This window comes from Girardinichthys multiradiatus, chromosome 18 (genome assembly GCF_021462225.1).
Source record: "Girardinichthys multiradiatus isolate DD_20200921_A chromosome 18, DD_fGirMul_XY1, whole genome shotgun sequence".
NCBI lineage: Eukaryota > Metazoa > Chordata > Actinopteri > Cyprinodontiformes > Goodeidae > Girardinichthys > Girardinichthys multiradiatus.
The window spans coordinates 2,188,537-2,205,702 of record NC_061810.1 but is presented as its reverse complement, the minus strand read 5'-3'; the positions used below and the strand labels follow the sequence as shown (position 1 = coordinate 2,205,702).

At 41.1% G+C, this 17,166-nt stretch overlaps 1 protein-coding gene across 2 annotated transcripts in view; it reads left to right on the top strand.

Annotated features, from left to right (window-relative positions):
• nf1a (neurofibromin 1a) overlaps positions 1-17,166 on the top strand; it is a 309,684-nt gene that overhangs the window by 252,784 nt on the left and 39,734 nt on the right. For both annotated transcript variants that reach the window (XM_047391263.1, XM_047391264.1), the window contains exons 40-43: positions 9,230-9,509; positions 9,682-9,896; positions 10,253-10,314; positions 10,402-10,543. In XM_047391263.1, coding sequence (XP_047247219.1) covers positions 9,230-9,509; positions 9,682-9,896; positions 10,253-10,314; positions 10,402-10,543 — 699 coding nt within the window. The remainder of the gene's footprint in view (positions 1-9,229; positions 9,510-9,681; positions 9,897-10,252; positions 10,315-10,401; positions 10,544-17,166) is intronic.

Sequence of the window (17,166 nt, the reverse complement as noted above, 5' to 3'; positions counted from 1 at the left end):
CAATTGACCTAGAGGAATTCTCTATAATCTACACATAATCTGACACTGAAGTCACATTTTGTGGCCAAGTGTGGTTGATCTTACTAATCCCCAGAGCCATTGTTAGGAACCTGAAACATTACTGGCTCAGCACAGGCCAGAAATAGTTGAATTTTCAAACAACAGTAGCATATTTTTTGAGTAGTTTCTTATTGAAAAAATATTAAACATATAGAAGGCCTCATTCTACAGGGGGAAATTTTCTAACAAATGTGATTTAGCAAAAACAAGTGCGCAATCCTTTAATTTGCTTTTTATAGTGAGCACAGTGTAATCATCATCACAGGACTAAAACAGTATTGGTGAAAGTCACTAATGATATTTTCATGTGCTTCCGATAATGTACTAATGTCTTTACTTGTCCTGTTAGATCTCAGTGCTACATTTTATCCATTCAGTTTGATTCAGTTTAGACATATGTCAAATCAAGACACTTAAGAAAGTCAATTAAATCACATCATACAGATTGCAATTTAAGTACACAGTTCCATTTGGTCCTAGTTATCAAACTGTGCAGTAAAATTTAGTTTATTATTTAAATTAGTTTTTCTCTGAGGAAACCCAGCAGATTGCATTGAGCAGATTGCAGCATTCACTCCTTCTGGATGGGCATGTAACCACAGTGGACAGTCGCTTGCATTACCTTTGCAGCAATGCTGCAGCGACAGTGGAAAAGAAAACTCTCTTTTAACAGGAAGAAACCTCCAATAGAACCAGGCTCAGTGTGTGCGGCCATCTGCCACAACCGACTGGAGGTTTGAGAGAACAGAGCAGAGACAAAAAAGAACACAGAAGCAATGATCCAGGAGTACTTTCTAAGTGAAAGAAAAGTAAAACTTTAAAGGCAGTAATAGCCTCTTTACTGGCTTCTAGAAGAGAAACAGAGGTTGGCAGATGAAGTTTGAGCCAATTTTGAAAGAGAGAGCATAGGGTTAGGAGCAGTAAAGGCTCAACCAATAGCTATGGGTAGGAGAGAGACAGGGTTAAACACTAAAAGACAGGGCCAGGTGTATCATCTGTAGAAGGGGAACATTAAGTTGTTGCCAGTAGTAGCTCAGCCGATGCCCCCCTCTAGGAAGGTGGCACACCTAAACACAGAATCAGGCCAGCTTTAGCTTCTGGGAAGGGAGAAGATTAAGTTAAAATCTGAACTAACAGCAAATAACACACAATTGGGGAGTAGTATGAGAATGTAGCATAGTGAGGGAAAGTGGTCATTATGTTCTCCTACAACCTAAACCTATTGCAGCATAACTACATAGATACCTCAGAATAACCTATGCAACTCTAACTATAAACTTTATCAAAAAGAATAGTTTTAAGCCTAGCCTTAAAAGTAGACAGGAGAGGAGCCTGATAACTAAATGATCTGCCTCCCATTCTACTTCTAGGAACCGCCAATAAACTTGCAGTCTGAGAACGAAGTGCTCTGTTAGGAATATATGGAACAATCAGATATCTGATGTTTGATGGAGCTAGACGACAACTTCTGTCTTGTCTGAATTTAGAAGCAAAAAATTTAAAGTCATCCAAGTTTTTATGTCTTCAAGACATGCTTGTAATCTATCTAACTGGTTGGGCTCATCAGGATTTATGGATAAATAAAGCTGAATATCATCAGCGTAACAGTGAAGATTTATCCCATGCTGCCTGATGATTTTACCTATTGGAAGCATATATATAGTAAAGAGATTTGGCCCCAGCACTGAACCCTGTGCTGCTACTCAAGAAACCCTGGAGTTTGAAGATGATTTATCATTTACATGAACAAACTGGAATATGTCAGACAAATAAGATTTATACCAGCCTAGTGCTGTTTCCCTGATCCTTACACTATGTTCCAGCCTGTCTAAGATAATTTTTTTTTCACGCTTATTTAACCAGGAAAGGTCTCATTGTGATTAAAAATCTCTTTTACAAGAGCGTCCTGGCCAAGACGGGCAGCAGCGAAGTTACATGTCAGTCACAATATACAGCCAACATACAAAAATGCGCAATTACATACCTGAAAAAGAGTTACAAGCGTCAAATTATGAGAAGCAACACATTTTACAATATGAATAAAAAATGTATCAGGTAAAACAGCTACATGCTGATGTTACAGTTTCCCTATCACTTAAAAGTATTTTAAATGATTCTAAAGAGACTAGCTCCCTCAATTTTAAATCATTTTGTAGAAGGTTCAAAGCATAAGGAGCAGCAAACTGAAAACCTTTCTTATCCAGCTCAGAATGGACCTTTGGAACAGACCATAAAAACAGGTCAGCAGAGCGAAGATGATAAGAACCGGTGCATTTCTGAGAAATATACATTTATAAATAACAAGGGAGCTCATCAAGCAGACGTTTTATAAATAAGTAAATACAGGTCCCGAAGCCTGCGAGATGCCAAAGAGAACCAACCAACACGATAATAAAATACACAGTGATGTGCAAGAGCTCTGATGCCAGTGATGAACCTCAGAGCTCCATGATAAGCAGTATCAAGAGTTTTCAGACTCTGAACTGATGAGTGCATGTACAGTACATCGCCAAAGTCCAACAATGGCATGAATGTGGCAGCTATAAGCCTCTTCATGGCCTTAAGGAACAGACAAGCCCGGATTCGTAAATAGAAGCCCAGCCTAATTCTAAGTCAGTTTACAATCAATTTAATACGGGATGGGAATGCAATTGTATTGTCAATCCACATTCCAAGATATTTGTAATGGCTAACAAATTCTATTTGAGCACCCTGAAAGGTGGTCATCTGTGGCAGGATTTGGGAGTTGGCGTTTGTGTTTGAGAACATGAATTTTGTTTTGTCTGAATTTAAGATGGCTTTTAGACCATATAGGTTGTTTTGTATAGTATCAAAAGCTGTTGGTAACTAAGAAATGGCTTGTAAGGGTGAAAGTGCAGAACTATAGAGTATTGTGTCATCAGCATAGAAATGTGAGTACTATGCATTTGTGATATTCTGGTTTCAGAAGTGTTTGTGACGTGAGTCCATTTACCTTTACACAGAGTCCAATCTGAGAGGTAGTTAGGAAACCATTTAAAGATTTTTTTGCAGTACTAGTGGCCTCTATTTTTCCAGTATTTTTTTAGACAGTAGTTAGACAGGAAATGGGGGAGGAGAGAGAGGGCAAGACAAGCGGCAAATGTCGCTGAGCCCGGGACTCGAACCCGGGACGGCTGCGTCAAGTGGTAAAACAAAAGCCGACTTACAAATTGGTGGAATTTAATTTGTGACTAGAATGAGATGTGGAAGCTTAAAGCTTTGTTTGTGTGGTTCAAAAGTGTTTGTGTGTCTCAGGCAGACTATTCCTGGACCTCGAGTCCTGCACAGCCAAAAAAGGAAATAACAAGGGTCCAGTTGAGCTCAGGAATGAGAAAAGATAAGGGCTTGTTATTGTGTTTCAGCTGGGAAATTTTGTGATACCCTGACCTCTGCCAGGTCAGTGTGACATTATTGTTCAGCATCCAGATAAATGATGAGATTGTTACGGTGTAACTGTCACGTAGGCCAACTTGACGTTTTCCAGATGTTTGGCTGAATGTGTATTCCCGGAAAAGTGATAGAGAACCAATATTATTAGAAGCCAAAAGTTTTACGTAAATGAGTATGATGATTTCAATTGGTCAAGAGGACCCCAATACACACCAATGTTTTGTATAAAAAACGCCCTGTAGGAACTGAGGGCTGGAATTCTTTGGGATTTTGTTGAAGATGTATAAAAGATCCCCCGCGTCGGCTCTTGAGACGAAACCAGTTGTCTCCCCTCCTCATTTTTAGATTAGTAAACTTTCTTCTCCCACAGAGGTTCAAAAGGTGGGTCAGAGGAGGGGCTATAAATTCGGCTGCTACTTTTAGGAAGTAAGGCTCTACATCGGGTCCTGGAGCTGTTTTTAAAGGTTTGAGGGCTTTGTGGACCTCAGCAATTGTGGGGAGGGTGAAAGTAAAGGGTTGATTTATAGAAACAAGGGGATCAACACTTAAATCTGTTGGCTTTTTGTGAATACTGTGAAATGAATTAAACAAGGACCCAGACGCCACAAATGCTGGTTAAAGCAATTCAGCATCTCTGTTCTGTCGTATATTTTTTGCGTGTTGGTTACTATGCAAGGTGAAAGTTCAATAGATTTACGAACTTGATTAAATATTGTGAATCGACTGTATCAAATGTAGCACTGAAGTCTAACAGGACAAAGACAGACACAAGTCCATTATCTAAGGCTGTGAGAATATTATTAGTGATGAATTATAGTTTAAAATGCATAAGAAAGGCTAAAAGCTTACTTGTTTTTAAGTAAACATATATGCATATTTTTTAATATATATCTCGTACTCGTACTCGTCGTCTTCCGCTTATCCGGGACCGGGTCGCGGGGGCAGCAGACTCAACAGAGACGCCCAGACGTCCCTCTCTCCAGACACCTCCTCCAGTTCCTCCAGGGGGAGCCCAAGGCGTTCCCATGCCAGCCGAGAGACATAGTCCCTCTAGCGTGTCCTGGGCCGTCCCCTGGGCCTCCTCCTGGTGGGACGTGCCTGGAACACCTCCCGAGGTGTTTGGAGGTGTTGGAGGTGTGCTGCTCTGCTGGCTGTCTTGTCCGAGGGGGGATCGGGGCGGTGGACTGGGGGGTGGCGTGGAAGGGCTGCGGCCTGTGGGGTGGAGGGGTTGTGTCCACTTCTAGGGCGTGGGGTCACTGGCGTTTGGATCGGCTGGGCGGCGATGGTGGAGCTGAGCTGGATAGTGTTTCTCCCTGGGTGGTCGTTGCAGTGGCAGTGATGTAGTGTTTTTTGTTGCTGAGGGGGGCGTGGTGGGGTCACTGGCCCTGGGTGCCTGCCGCTGCCCGGGGACCTCTTGGTGGATGAGTTCGTCCCGTCATGGTGTGGGGTCGGGGGTCCGGTTGTGGGTGCGGTGCTGGGTGGGGTCTGCCCTGTTGCCAGTGGGCGGGGGTGGTGTTGCGCAGGGCCCTTGCCTTGCCGTTGCGGCGCGCTGTGTGGTGGGGGAGCGGGGTGCTGCGGGGGTTCTTAGAGCGGGGCTGTGTGTGGAGCTTGCGCTGTGTGGGTGTGGCTTCATCGGCTTCTCGGCCACGGAGTTCACCTGTTGGGGTGTGCCCCTGTGGGGGTGGGGATTTGTGGCGTTTGGGTTCGGGGGGATGTGTTCGATATCGGTGTCCTTGTTGGGTGTGGCCCTGTGGGGAGGTTCTTGTTGGGGTTCACTGGGGGTGGGAGACTCATGGGGTTGGGATCGGAGCTCGTTGGGGGGTCGGGACTGCTCCGTCCTGGGCGGCTCCGGTTGGTGGGTTGCTTTGGGCCATGTGGACCCCTCTTTTGTACATAGTCCCCTCTCCGGAGGTGTATGGGGGTTGTTGGGGACTGGGTTCGGGGCGGGGGGGCGGGAGCTGGGCCAAGGTCACCCGGGCCTGGGCAGTACCGGCGCTGTCTGCCTGCCTCTGCCCCAGGAGGGAAGGGGACCACCTCCTGGGTCCGGGGGCTGGTTGCCCCGAGGGGGTACCGGCGCCTGGACCTGGGAGTATAGAGTATGCATGGGGAGTGTGAGTGAGTGTACGACGTCCATTGTTGTTTATCCTTACGTTGGGTATGAGTGATTTTATGTGTATGCATGAGGGTGGGAGTGGGTGATTGTGACTGTGTGTGCCTGTTTTTTTTTGTTTTTTTTTGCGACAGGTTGGGTCTTGAACTGCTCCCTCTCCTGGATCAGCTTCCTCCCCGCCACACCGCGTGTCGGTGGTTGGAGTCTCTGCCCACTGGTGTACTGGTGGTTCTCGGTGTCCGTGGGCTGGCTCACTCCCGGTGGCTGCTTGCCGGGGCCTGGCACCCTGGGCTCTGTCGGGCCTCTGCTTGGGGGGTGGTGTGTCCCGGGGTCTTGGACCTCTGGGTCCATGGCTGGATCTGCTCGGGGGTGGACGCTGCCGGCGGGGTCTGTGGACTCGTCGCTGCGGCTCCCTGGGGCTTCTGCACTGTCGCTGCTGGGTGGTTCCCCTGGGACTCTCCACTGCTCTTCTCTGGGGGGGGGGGGGGTTGCGGTAGTCCCGGCGGTGGTTCTCCTGGGGTTCCTGACAGGCTCGGATCTATCCCAGGTCCAGGGGGGCAGGTCTGTGGCTCGCTATTGCATATTTTTTATGGAGAAACCTTGTATACACAAGCACGCTCACACTCAGACCCACAGGTGTTCAGATTCAGGTGTCAACAGATACACAAATGTTCTATATTGAGCCGCATTTACCACTAAATACATCTTGCATTCATTAGTACTGTGCACTTTTTGGTAACAATGCTTCTGCAGGTGTAGAAGCAAGCAGGGTGTTATCTTGTAATGTCTTCATCCTTCTTCCTCTGCTCCATTCTTTTCTCCTTCTCTACATTTTTCCTTTTTGCCCCACCTCTCTCTTTTTCGTGCTTATTTTTTCCTTTTTGTTTCCGTCTCCATGTCCATAACAATTGAAATAATCCCAAAGCAGTTTCTAATAAAGTTTCTTTTATAAATATCAAGCAGAGCATCATAGCATTAGCCATAATGCTCCACTTGTGAAAGTAAATCTGTTGGGCTTCTTCTTTGCACTCAGACAACAATTCTGAGTACTATGTGCAGCACTTGCTTGCAACAACAAAGACTAAACATATTTCTTAGGTTCTAGAGGAGTAGTATAAATGAGGGAAATTGTGAAATTTAAACAGTTGGCAGATTTAATACAATTTAACAATAGCACAATAAAACAGTTTAAGTTACAGCAAATAAAGAGCTCTTTCAAAACAAAACACAAATTTGGAATTGTTTGCAGTATAGTGTCCTTTGTATTTGGTCCCTGTGTGTAATGTTTGGTGTAAAACAAAAGGTCCTCCAGTGATGTAGGTATCAGTTTGGAATAAATTTAATTGGTTATTCCTTATCTGGGGTCCTGTGGTTTGAAGTGGTCAGGTCCATAGATCCTTTCCAGGAACCCAAGCAGCTGGCTAATCTGCTATAGGATTCTTTAGAAGAGTTCTCGTTGGGTCTGGCTCGCCATCAACATCAACAATTAACTCCAAGATCAGATCAGGGACCACTAAAAACCAGTCTGCACATATAGTACAGAACAATTAAGGAAATAACTCTAATCAGTGTTTCAATTTTAAATGAGATCTCATCAAATTTTCAAAATCTACTTATCTTGTTGTTTTAACATTGTCTTTGCTTCTATAAAATCTAACTGCATTGCTTATAGTACTACAACAAAAATCATTCAATATTAATCACATTCCAGATGCAATTTAAATCAAATCATTCAACTTTAACCTTAAATCATGTTTAACCAGAGCTTAGTTATAATTGAAAAAGGTTGAAATGACACAATGCTTAAAAGGCACAAATAAAAATATAAATAAAATGAAAGTGCATATTTGCATATTTCTTCAGTGTATCTGTGATGATTTTGCACTTAATAGTGAACTTTACCAATTTGGCTCAGTGCTCTGACTGGTTTTAGTATTTTCATCGCAGTAACTATCGCTATAACTTTTAGCTTGCATGTGTGAAGGTAGTATGTTGCTAGCTTAACACATCAATTAACTCACAGGAATTTCAAGAATAAACAACCCCATTCCACTCGGTTGGATTGGGTGCAAAACATTCAACCGTTCTGAAAGGTGGGCATCATCAACTTAAAACTTATCAAAAGTAAATTTTAACACTTTTCTCAGCTCAATCTGTACCTCCTTTACAACTGTCCTCTACCCTTCTCGTGTCGGCTCAGTTGCACGCAGCATGAGCACATGACAGCATGCGGTGCATTCGAGGGGAGTTCGGAAAAACTTTTCTTTGCGAAACATTAGTAACCATTTATTTATATGGGTTACATTTGCCAGACAGGACACGGTAAAAAAAGCAAACACAAAAAAACCAAGACAAAAAACAAAAGAAGAAGAAGGGGTCCAAACGAACCAGCCAACCAGAGCTGACCCTGGATTAAACTTTCCCAGTCCCCCAATTAGTGCTACTCTGCCGGACAATATCCTTACTCAAAGAGCTGGCCAAAATGCTTCTGTGGGATCACAGACTCCTGTCTGATTTTATCATTTGATCCTACATGACTGATCACTTTTTAACCAAAACTGGGACAGAGCACAGCTCACCTGAAGGGTATCCAGAATTGCAACAGTGGATGGGGCTAAGAAGATTTTGGTTGATTGGGAACAGCACAAAACCTAGGCTTTAGTACCGGACAGTTTACACAGGAGCAGGGGTCCTTCACTTCCTTGCTGCCAGAGATGGAATGGGAGAGAGAACAAGCCGAGCAGGGTGTTCAGCGGAGTACCGACGAACAGAATCTTTCAGCAGATTGCGTACGCTGGAGGAAGTGGAAATCAGGTAGAGAAGAGACTTGGGGAGCTCTTTGGCCAGGGGCTTCATACTTCACCAATGGGTGTCACCAATGGTTTGTGGGGGCCATACAAGAGGATACAAGAGGTTTTGATAACTACCTGAATGCTACCACTTGTGGTCAAGAGAAACTGTGTTAAATCATTCCCCCAGAGTTGCAGGAGTTAAAACTAGGAAAGGAAGGTCTTTTTTACAAGTACCTTTGAGACATCATGTTATGTGTTAGTCTGCAAAGAATTCATTGTTCTATACAAAATTGGTGTTTGACCAGATGTAGATGGCTCTCTTTCATAGTTGTCAAGTTTTTAACTATAAGATGTGCCTGCTGCATTGTAAAGTTTTCAATCCACCCCCTCCTCTGAGGTGGGTAGACTGGGGTAGTCTTTTGTTGGGTTTAAATATAAATAATAAAAGTTTTATAATATTATTGTTATATGTTATGTGTAAAAACATGCATTGGCTCTAAATATTTATTTTTATGAAATCCTAAACTAAAAACTAATGACAATGAAAAATATATTACTCTGAATTTAGCTGAAAGTTCTAAATGTACACCTTTGAAACTGCCCTTCATTTATTTCAATCTTTTTTAATCTCAACAGTATTTTTCATTGTGGATGAAATTATATGAATTTAGCTTTGCACAGAAATATGGACTATTAAACAAAGATGTCTGTGAGACCTCGTCTTCTATGACTAAGGTTCTTGATACTGAGAAAAGTTGTAACTGTTTCCCTGTTTTATTTTTCTCGACTGTCAAATAAACTGTATGAGGTAATGTGATCTTGGTCATGGTTTTTATGTTGCTCTTCTCTTCGGCAGGTTATTGGACGGATGTGTAAGATCATTGACAAGACATGCCTTTCACCAACTCCTACATTGGAACAACACCTTATGTGGGATGACATTGCCATCCTGGCCCGCTATATGCTCATGCTGTCCTTTAACAACTCTCTGGATGTTGCAGCCCACCTGCCATACCTGTTCCACGTAGTGACACTGCTAGTAGCCACTGGTCCGCTGTCCCTCAGAGCCTCTACCCATGGTTTGGTTATCAACATAATTCACTCCCTGTGCACCTGCTCACAGCTCAGTTTCAGTGGTAAGGGATACAATATTCTTTGTATGCTGATTGGTTAGATTCTGAAAACTTTTCCAGTGTCCATAAAAGGAAGCTCTGAAGTAAAGACTGATCTTATAATACATCAGATATAAACTGAAAATAAGTAACTTGTATCTATTGATAAAACATGTTTTGTGTAAAATTGTTACAGAGGAGACAAAGCAGGTTCTGAGGCTAAGCCTGACTGAGTTTTCATTGCCAAAGTTCTATCTGCTGTTTGGCATCAGCAAAGTCAAGTCCGCTGCCGTCATTGCCTTCCGCTCCAGCTACAGAGACCGCTCCTTCTCACCAGGCTCTTATGAGAGGGAAACTTTTGCCCTGTCCTCTCTAGAGACTGTCACTGAGGCCTTACTGGAAATTATGGAGGTCAGACAAATAATTGTGTAAATATTAAGCAGGACTCTTTCTCTTAGTCATTGCTGCATATTCTCACAGAAAATGTTGTTTGAACATATATACATCATCATATTTATTGTAACGGTAATTAATCTGAAATAGCTGATATGAAACACTGCAGCCAATTCTATACCTCTGTCATCAGCGCATCAATTAAAATGTGGCAGGTTACCAGTCAGCCTGTTTTTTTTTTTCTGGAAATCATTGCCAACATAATAATTTAGAAGGACAAAACCCATCCAAATTAGCAAATACTGTACAACTTTCCTTTAAGATCACATAGCTACACGTATACTCATTTCATTATTGTTCTCTTTTGACTCCAGGCTTGTATGAGAGACATTCCAACCTGCAAGTGGTTAGACCAGTGGACAGAGCTTGCACAAAAGTATGTGCCTCTTCAATTTTTTTTTTTTTATGCATGAATTTTTATGTGCAAGATTTAAAGAATCTGATCTTTGTGGTTGGGTTGTAGATTTGCATTCCAGTACAACCCATCTCTACAGCCCAGAGCACTGGTCGTCTATGGCTGCATCAGCAAGAGGGTGACTCATGGGCAGATCAAGCAGATCATCCGAATCCTCAGCAAAGCCAGCCCTCTGCTCAGCATAGACCGGGTGAGAGCACTCAGTCACTTGCCATCCAGCATAAAATCCACTTGATTCTCACCTATTAATTTCTGCTATGCCTCAAAAGCTGAGAAAGTGTTGGTTAAAAACAAGTTTTGTGTTTCTCATTCACACACACAGAAACACACACACTTGTTTATCTTAGAGGCTAAAGGCCTGCTTCTCATGATGGATCACAGAATCAAGCCAATACTTGTTATAGGCTCACTGGATCACCTGAGGTACAATAACCCAGAAATTATGATTACATTGCAAACAACCCTTAAAGTTTTACCTTATTACAAAATGACTGCTTTCCTGTCCAATTAAAATGGCTTGCTAGATTGTGTTTTTGCAAAAACATGGCAACATTTTTAGCATGCAAGTGCTTTTACCCTGTGAAATATCCTGTGTGCAAAACCATTCCTGTGTTTTAGTCACAAAAGAATGGCTGGATAATATCATTTAACTCCATCATTGCCCAAACGTTCACTTTTGATTGGTTGATCTGTCTTGGCTAATTTGATCTGGGTGGAGGTTCAGCAGTGCTGCAGGATCATTCCTCAGAACCAGACTCAGCTTTTGTGAAACAAAGAAACTGGGCCTGTTGAAGTCAACCAAGACTCATCACATTATATGGACTCTGTATTGGGTTGTTTGTAATTATACACCAAGTTGTTTATTTTAAGTAATTATTTTTGCATTTTTCGTCTTGTCACACAAAAAAACGTTTTATAGGCAAGTCCTGTTTGATTTATTAATGTGGGTCCAAATCCAAAGTGAGGAATTCCTGGTCTTCCTAAAAGCCACTACCGGGAGAGGTCACCTTAGCTTGCCTTTCTAGGTTTGACCTCAGGACAGAGTGATCCACTATGGGAAGTGAAGAAAGACTTACAGGGAGACCGTGTCCACTTCCCAGCAGTACAGAAACAGAAACAAAAAGTCTTTTTTTGTTATATGCTCATTATGAACTTCATCAATGGTTTTAAGAGTTTCAGCATTAGACACCAGCACTCCATATTCATTCAGAACCCATTTCTAAATGCTCTTATATTGGACCTCTTTAATTTTAATTGAATTCCAGCGGTATAGGGAATATTCATAAAGTTGTCTCTAAAATTAAAACAGTACTAGAACTGCAAGTAATGGGTTCCAAGTCCAAACTAGCAAGTCTGCCCCTGGCCCCACCCCTCCCAACACAACATGCCACATCACCTGATCCCCCAACCCAGCCTGTGTTGACTGTTTTATTTGACCAGATTTGTTATTGGGTCATTTCAGAATTTGCTTGCAAAAGCACTGAGGCTTTAGAGAGTTAGCCCTGACAATGCATTCTGGCAATTTCACAGCATGGGCAGATAATTTTTAAATATTATGAAAAATACAAAGTTTGTCCTAAAATTCTCAATATTGCTAGAGAAAGCATTCCATGAAAAAAGTAAGAAATAAAAACCTTATCTCTTAGACGGATAATTTCTTTAAAAGGAAAATGTTAATTCCCACCTTGAGAGTGAAAAGAGTATTTTGTGCAAATTTCATAAAATTCACTAAAGATTCATACTGTACCTGATAATTCTCAAAATATTCCCAATTGACCATGCCCATATCTGCAATATTATACATTGTTTATAATATCCCTAAATAAAATGATTTAAGAAAACTAACCCTAAAGCAGTGTTTATACAATATAAGATCATTATGACCTGAATTTAAAAATTAATTAAAAATTCAGATTTCATCATAAGATTTCCTGTAGAATGAACAATATCAGTGTTTAAGTCCCTGAACTACTTCTTCAACAAAAAATTGTTAACCGACATTTCCATGGTACATGGCCATATTCAAAAGTTCATAAAAAATACATGTTTCATCATAAAAACATCAGTACCATGACTATATGAAGAATAATACAGATTAGTTGTGTGCCTAAATTTAATGATTGTCTTGAAAAGAATTAACTGTCATTTCATCGCAATAATGACCATAATTTTAAAACGTTCACTTAAAATACATAGTTTGTCAGAAAATTAAAAATATTCGCAAACAACCTCCCTTATGTCAAGAATACGCTTCAATTTCTTCAAGCACTTTACGTGAAATATTTGTATCACAATGGAACAACAATCAGGGCGCAGCGCTGGTGGTGTATGAGATTAACTGCATGACCCATATACGGAGGCCTTAGTCCTCGAGGTGGCAGTTCGGGGTTAGAGTCCCAGCCCTGGCGACATATGCCGCATGTCTTCCCCTCTCTCTCTCCATCCACATTTCCTTTCTAGCTACTGTCAAAAAAATATAGGGAAAAATAAAGGCCACTAGTGCTGCAGGCTTTCCATTGCTTAGAGAGGACCCAGACCATTTATTGAAATTAGCCTAATGAGACATATGGAGGGTAAGTTGTGAAGAAAACTGCAATACACCTTTATTCCAGCACATAGCATTACTCTTTACTCTGTTTAAAAGTTAATACATTTTTTTTTATTTCAACTGATAAACAATAGATAATGAGCTGCTTTAGAGTTATACAGTTGATTAATTTCTTCCAATATTCCATAAGTTGCACTGGATCCATAAGCAGGAAAAGTTTAAATTGTTATTTTACATAAAATTTTTTACCAACCTGCAGGGGCCATGTTTTAGTAAAAATGTTATTTATTATTATAAAAAACTGATAATCAATCCAGAATTACAGGGAATTGATACCTTGACTGTCTAGTTATTAGTAAATTTTTATATACAGTAGAAGATGTATACAGAGTAGAGCAGATGATGAAAGGATCACTTGGCAAAAAAACTATGAAAAATTAAAAATATTAAAGAGTTCTTACCTCACTAAGTCAGGTTTACATAAAAACAAAGTCTTAGGAAAATGTGTATTTTTTTATGTACATGGGCAATTTAAAGTGCTCTGATCATCAGCACTGCATTAAAACATTTGACAGAAATATGGCAAAACAGTTTATGATTAATGCAAATAATTACTTAAAGGTGAAGGTCAGAAGATTCATATACCGACTGAAAACCCTGCCGACACTCCAGCGCAGGTGAAAACCCACAGAGGTTTGTTTCCAAGGAGATGAGTTTCCTTCCTTTTTGATTCAGTTGACTGTTCCTCCTCATATTTATCCCATTTTGGACGGATGACAAGTATACCGCTTTTGGAGTTGATTATGGACGCGTGTCACCCTTCTTCTTCAGACCTACAACCCATCCTCAACTGGTGGAGAGATTTGGGGCAATCAGCCCACCATCTACCAGCTGATCGCCGCCCTTGAGACGCATCACCCTGTACAGTGGTTCTGCTTCACTTTAACCAAATTAACCAAATTAGACATTTTGTCCATAAAACTGCTGGTTTGTTCTTCATAGACACTCAATTCAATTCAGTTTTATTTATATAGCGCCAATTCACAACACATGTCATCTCAAGGCACTTCAGATTCATACATTCCAATTAATACTAACAATTGAACAGTGCAGTCGGAGTTAGCTTTTTATTCAAATTGGATAAAAGGTTTTTCTATCTAAGGAAACCCAGCAGATTGCATCCAGTGAGTGACTTGCAGCATTCACTCCTCCTGGATGAGCATGTAGAGACAGTGGACAGTCACTGGCGTTGACTTTGCAGCAATCCCTCATACTGAGCATGCATGTAGCGACAGCGGAGAGGAAAAACTCCCTTTTAACTGGAAGAAACCTCCAGCAAAACCAGAACCAGGCTCAGTGTGAGTGGCTATCTGCCACGACCGACTGGGGGTTTGAGAGAACAAAGCAGAGACACAAAGAGAACAAAGAAGCACTGATCCAGGAGTACGTTCTATGGGAAGGAAAAGTATATGTTAATGGATGTAGCTCCTTTAGTCGTTTCACCTAGAAAGAAAGAACAGATAAACTCTGAGCCAGTTTTCAAGGTTAGAGTCTGAAAGAGAGCACAAAGAGTTAGTCACAGTAAAAGCTCAGTCAATCGCCATGTCTAGGAGAGAGAAAGGGTTAAACACTAAAAGACAGGGCTATGTGGATAATTGGTAGAGGGTGAGCATTAAGTTGTTGCCAGCAGAAGCTCGGACAATTCCCCTCTCCAGAAAGGTGTCACAGGTAGACACAGAGCCAGGCCAGGTGTAGCTTCTAGGAAGAGAATAGAGAGAACAAGGTTAAAAGCTAAAGTAACAGCAAATAATGCAAAATTGGAGAGTAGTGTGAGAATGTAGCAGAGAGAGTGAAAGTGGTCATTATGTCCTCCAGCAGCCTAAGCCTATAGCAGCATAACTACACAGATAGTTTCAGTTCAGATTATTTAGTTAAACGGCGCTTATTTACAACAATGTCGTCTCAAGGCACCTCACAAAGGGTCCCACTGATGGTCATTGTTATACTAAAAACCACAAGGATAGGGATACCTCTCTCTGTCAGACTAATTATAACCATTGGAAAAGAGAAGGGGTCATACAGGTAGCAGAAATGGAGAGTGTGTTTGCACCTCAACCATAACTGAGCTGGTTTAGGCTAAACTTGACTCCCCCTTACTCCAACCAACAGGGAGGGAGCCTTCCTCCCTCCCTGATAACCTAAGCCACTCTAACTATAAGCTTTATCAAAAAGGAAAGTTTTAAGCCTAGCCTTAAAAGTAGACAGGGTGACTGCCTCATGGACTAAAGCTGGGAGCTGCTTCCACAGGAGAGGAGCCAGATAACTAAAGGATCTGCCTCCCATTCTACTTCTAGATACTCTAGGAACCACCAGTAAACCTGCAGTCTGAGAACGAAGTGCCCTGTTAGGAACATATGGAACAATCAGATCTCTGATGTATGATGGAGCTAGATCATTAAGGGCTTTATATGTGAGGAGGAGAATTTTAAATTCTATTCTAAATTTAACAGGGAGCCAATGAAGAGAAGCTAAAGTAGGGGAAATATGATCTCTCTTTTTAATTTTCATCAGAACTCTTGCTGCAGCATTTTGAATCAGCTGAAGGCTTTTAACTGCATTTTGTGGACATCCTGATAGTAACGAATTACAATAGTCCAGCCTTGAAGTAACAAATGCATGGACTAGTTTTTCAGCGTCACTGCTGGATAGGATATTTCTAATTTTGGCAATGTTCCGGAGGTGAAAGAAGGAAATCCTAGAAACCTGTTTAATATAGGATTTAAATGACATGTCCTGGTCAAAAATAACACCAAGGTTTTTTACTTTATTACTGGAGGTCAATTTAATGCCATCCAGGTTAAGACTAAGCAGTTTCTTTTTTAAAGACTCCGGTCCAAAGACGACAACTTCTGTCTTGTCTGAATTTAGAAGCAAAAAATTTAAAGTCATCCAGGTTTTTATGTCTTCAAGACATGCTTGTAGTCTATCTAACTGGTTGGGCTTATCAGGATTTATGGATAAGTAAAGCTGAGTATCATCAGCGTAACAGTGAAACTTTATCCCATGCTGCCTGATAATTTGACCTATTGGAAGCATATATATAGTAAAGAGAATTGGCCCAAGTACTGAATCCTGTGGTACTCCACAATTAACCCTGGAGTTTAAAGATGATTTATCATTTACATGAACAAACTGGAATCTGTCAGACAGATAAGATTTTTTTTTATAATCATCTTTATTGGTCATTGCACATGTACATTACAACGAAATTTGTCCTCTGCATTTAACCCATCCCTTATAGGGAGCATATAAACCAGCATTTAAACCAGCCTAGCGCTGTTCCCCTGATCCCTACAACATATTCCAGCCTTTCTAAGAGAATATTGTGATCGACTGGATCAAATGCAGCACTGAGATCTAACAGGACAAGTACAGACACAAGTCCACTATCTGAGGCCAGGAGAATATCATTAGTGACTTTCAGCAGAGCTGTTTCAGTGCTATGATGAGCTCTGAAACCTGACTGAAACTCTTCAAACCGGTCATTGCTGTGTAAATGCTCACACATTTGATTAGCAAATATTTTCTCAAGAATTTTAGATAAGAATGGAAGATTGGATATAGGTCTGTAATTTTTCAAGTTATCTCTATCAAGCAAAGGTTTCTTAAGTAAAGGTTTAATTACAGCTAACTTAAAAGCCTGTGGTACATATCCATTTACTAAAGATAGATTAATCATATCTAAAATGGGGCTGGTAATCAAAGGAAACACTTCCTTAAATAATTTGGTTGGGATTGGGTCTAACATACAAGTTGAAGGTTTAGATGAAGCTAATATTTCTGATAACTCAGGAAGCTTCACAGGATCAAAACAGTCCAAACACAAATCAGGTTCTGCCGTTATTTCCAATGTTGTCTCATTTGCTGAGGAGGAAGTAATCATCTTCGCAAGTATGTCAAAGATTTTCTTTTTAATAGCATCAATTTTATTTAAGAAGAATCCCATAAAGTCATGACTGCTAAGAGCTAAGGGAATGGATGGCTCAACAGAGCTATGACTGTGTACGTTTAGCAACTGTACTAAAGAGAAACCTAGGATTATTCTTGTTCTCTTCTATTAATGATGAGAAATAAGCTGTTCTAGCTTGGTGAAGTGTCTTTTTATACAACAGTAGGCTATTTTTCCAGATTTAGTAGGAATCCTCTAGGTGTGTAGAGTGCCATTTTCTCTCCAATTTTCTGTGCTTTAAAGGGCGCAGCTCTGA